General features: G+C 35.5%; 1 protein-coding gene across 1 annotated transcript; it reads left to right on the top strand.

Annotated features, from left to right (window-relative positions):
* The first annotated feature begins 261 nt into the window (after nucleotides 1–261).
* On the top strand, nucleotides 262–2048 carry LOC106763949 (cyclin-D3-1). Its single transcript, XM_014648131.2, has 4 exons — nucleotides 262–888; nucleotides 1020–1221; nucleotides 1334–1464; nucleotides 1715–2048. Exons 1-4 carry the CDS (start codon nucleotides 421–423, stop codon nucleotides 1949–1951), a joined length of 1038 nt encoding a protein of 345 aa, XP_014503617.1. The 5' UTR covers nucleotides 262–420; the 3' UTR covers nucleotides 1952–2048.
* The last annotated feature ends 939 nt before the right edge of the window (nucleotides 2049–2987 follow it).

Below are 2987 nucleotides of genomic sequence, written 5' to 3'. Positions count from 1 at the left end.
TTGTCAACATATTATCCATTTTATAATGTCTCATACTTTAAGAAATAAAGTTGATAGTTGATTTACTCACTTTTTTAATATCTATTATACAAAATATTAGATGATAATTTTTAATAGATTGATAATGTGAGTATTTTTCCGTAATTATGCATTATCATTAAACTTAACTTTTTGTTACAAAGAAGAATTTGAAGGAAAAGAAATTAAAAAAAAAAAAGTTGTAAAAAAGAAAGCCCATCATCAATAAATAAGAAGGGCCTTTAGTTTATGGTATCACTCACTCACTCTCCTTTTTCCTTCTTTTTCCTTTCTCTTGAAGCCTCTCCAATGTCAAATCCATCAAACTACATCACAGAGACACCTCTACAATGAACCAACATCTTCACCAGCACCGCCGGACAACCTCTTCTTAGAACAAACATGTCTCACCATTACCCAAAACCCCTTCTAGACACCCTATACTGCTTGGAGGACAACATTCATTTGGAGGAAGAAAAACAAAGAGAAGATGATGATTACATCGGTACAACCTCAAAACCAAACTTCTCCGATGTGGTCCTTTCAGAACAAGACCTCTTCTGGGACACCCAGGAGCTCTCTTCTCTTCTCGCCAAAGAAAACCTTAACAACCTTTCCATCTCTCTCCCAAACAACCCTTCTCTTGCTTCTTCTCGCGGAGAAGCTGTGGACTGGATTCTCAAACTGAATCTTCACCATTCCTTTTCTACCCTCACAGCACTTCTCGCAGTTAACTACCTCGACAGGTTCCTCTTCACCCTCAGATTCCAGAACGACAAGCCGTGGCTCACGCAACTCGTTGCAGTGGCGTGCCTCTCTCTTGCAGCCAAAGTTGAAGAGACCCACGTGCCCCTTTTCGTGGACCTCCAAGTATGTCTCTTGATCTTATCTATGTGTCAACTGTTTTGTTCGTGTTTCTGATCAATGTCGGATCTTCAATACTAGATTTTGATCGATGGTTTTAACTTGGTTCTGATGCTTTTTTTGTCTTGATCGTGAAGGTGGGGGAGAGTAAGTACCTTTTTGAAGCGAAAACGGTTAAGAGAATGGAAATCTTGGTCCTTTCAACACTCGGATGGAAGATGAACCCGGTAACACCTCTCTCGTTCCTTGATTACATCACGAGGAAACTCGGCTTAAAGGGTCATCTCTGCTTGGAGTTTCTCAGAAGGTGTGAAACCGTTCTTCTCTCTGTCTTCGCAGGTAACTGACTAACTTACTTCCAACCAGATCTTATACTTTTTTCCTTTGTTTCATTGTCTGATTCACATTCTCAACCTTTGTTGTTATTGATGTTTGATCTTTTATATTGCAGACTCGAGATTTATGAGTTTTCTTCCTTCTGTGTTGGCAACTGCGACGATGATGCGCGTGGTGAGCGTTGTGGAGCCTGGTTTGGGAGAGGAATACCAAGATCAGCTCTTGGGTATTCTGGGAATCGACAAGGTTGTTGGCGTTGTCTTAAACACCAATGTGTTGTTTTCTGATTATAAATCATGGAAGATGAAAATGTTTTACGCTTTTCATGGCTGATAGTCAAAGACACCTGCATAGCTCATTTATTGTGGACCCTACAATACCTAGCTACAATATTTTTTTATCTGAATTAAATAATAACCATATTAGGAGCAGTGATTATTACTAGCTTTGTCGGATTAATTAGTATTAAACTAAATATGGAAGTGTTGTGTTGCAGGAGAAGGTGAAAGAATGCTACAAGGTGATGATGGAGGTTGTGTCAGGGAAGAGTGAAGAGGGTAAACGAGGGAATTTGAAGAAAAGGAAGTTTGAGTGCATTCAGTGTAGCCGAAACGACGTGATGGAAGGGTCGTTTAGCTGTGATAGTTCGTGTGATTCATTGAAGAAAAGTAGGAGCCAAGATCAGCTTCTATTGAAGCATTCAAACTCAGATTTTCTCACCATTCCTCGCTAGCTATTATTCTCTTCCTTCATTTTACTTTTGTCTTCTGTGAAACCAAAAACATTATAGTCATATATTCTATTCTATTCTCTCATGTTGTCTGTCATAATTCTTTGTCTCAGTTTAAACTACTTTCCTTGTTTTTATTCACCACTAATAAATTTATGAATTAAACCATTTAGTTGTCCCTATTTGTCTGAGGTTTTTCCATTTTGATCTCCGTCTTATTAGAATCTCCAATTTAGTTTTTATAAGCGTTAATTTCAATCAATTAAGCTCCTGTCGTTAAATTTAGTTAACGGGGTTAACTTTTTTGCGCAGTTAGAAGGATGACTTGTTAATTTTTGTAAATGTGTAGAGTTGAAATTGATTGAAATTAGCACTTATGGGATTCAAATCATGTCACGTTTCAACTCTAAATATGCCACGTTTATAGAAATTAACAGGTCATCTGCCTAACTGTGCAAAAAAGTTAATCTCATTAACTAAATTTAACGGTAGGGGTTTAATTGATTGAAATTAGCACTTATAGGGACTAAATTGAGAATTCGAATAAGACGGGATCAAAATGGGAAAACCTTCCGAAAATAAAGACAACTAAATGGTTTAAACTTAAATTTATCGACATGAAGTTCTTCCCTATTATATATACAATATTCTTTAATTTTTATAATCATTTATTTTGAGATTTATATTTATAAAAACAATTTAAAATTATTTTACATTTTTTTAACTCTTTTGCTATCGATACAAGACCAAAAGAGGTCCAGGCTGTCAAAACACTAATAAATGGAAATATTTCTTCGGGGTTTTTCATTTTAGTAAAGTATTTTTTTAAGAAAATTATATTCTTATTTTAAGTGCTATAATAACAAATGTTAAACTGAAATATAGCGTTAATTTTTATGTGTGAATTACAAATTAGAACGTTGATAAATTCTAGGATCTTGCCTATGATACTAATTAAAAAATGGATCTCGATATTTTGACATCATATGTTTAACACTCTTTTAATAACATTAGGTGTTAGCCCGAGATTGGACGTGAT

The sequence above is a fragment of the Vigna radiata genome, chromosome 6 (assembly GCF_000741045.1).
Source record: "Vigna radiata var. radiata cultivar VC1973A chromosome 6, Vradiata_ver6, whole genome shotgun sequence".
Lineage (NCBI taxonomy): Eukaryota > Viridiplantae > Streptophyta > Magnoliopsida > Fabales > Fabaceae > Vigna > Vigna radiata.
The sequence above is the reverse complement of the archived record's forward strand: the minus strand, read 5'-3'. Positions and strand labels throughout refer to the sequence as shown.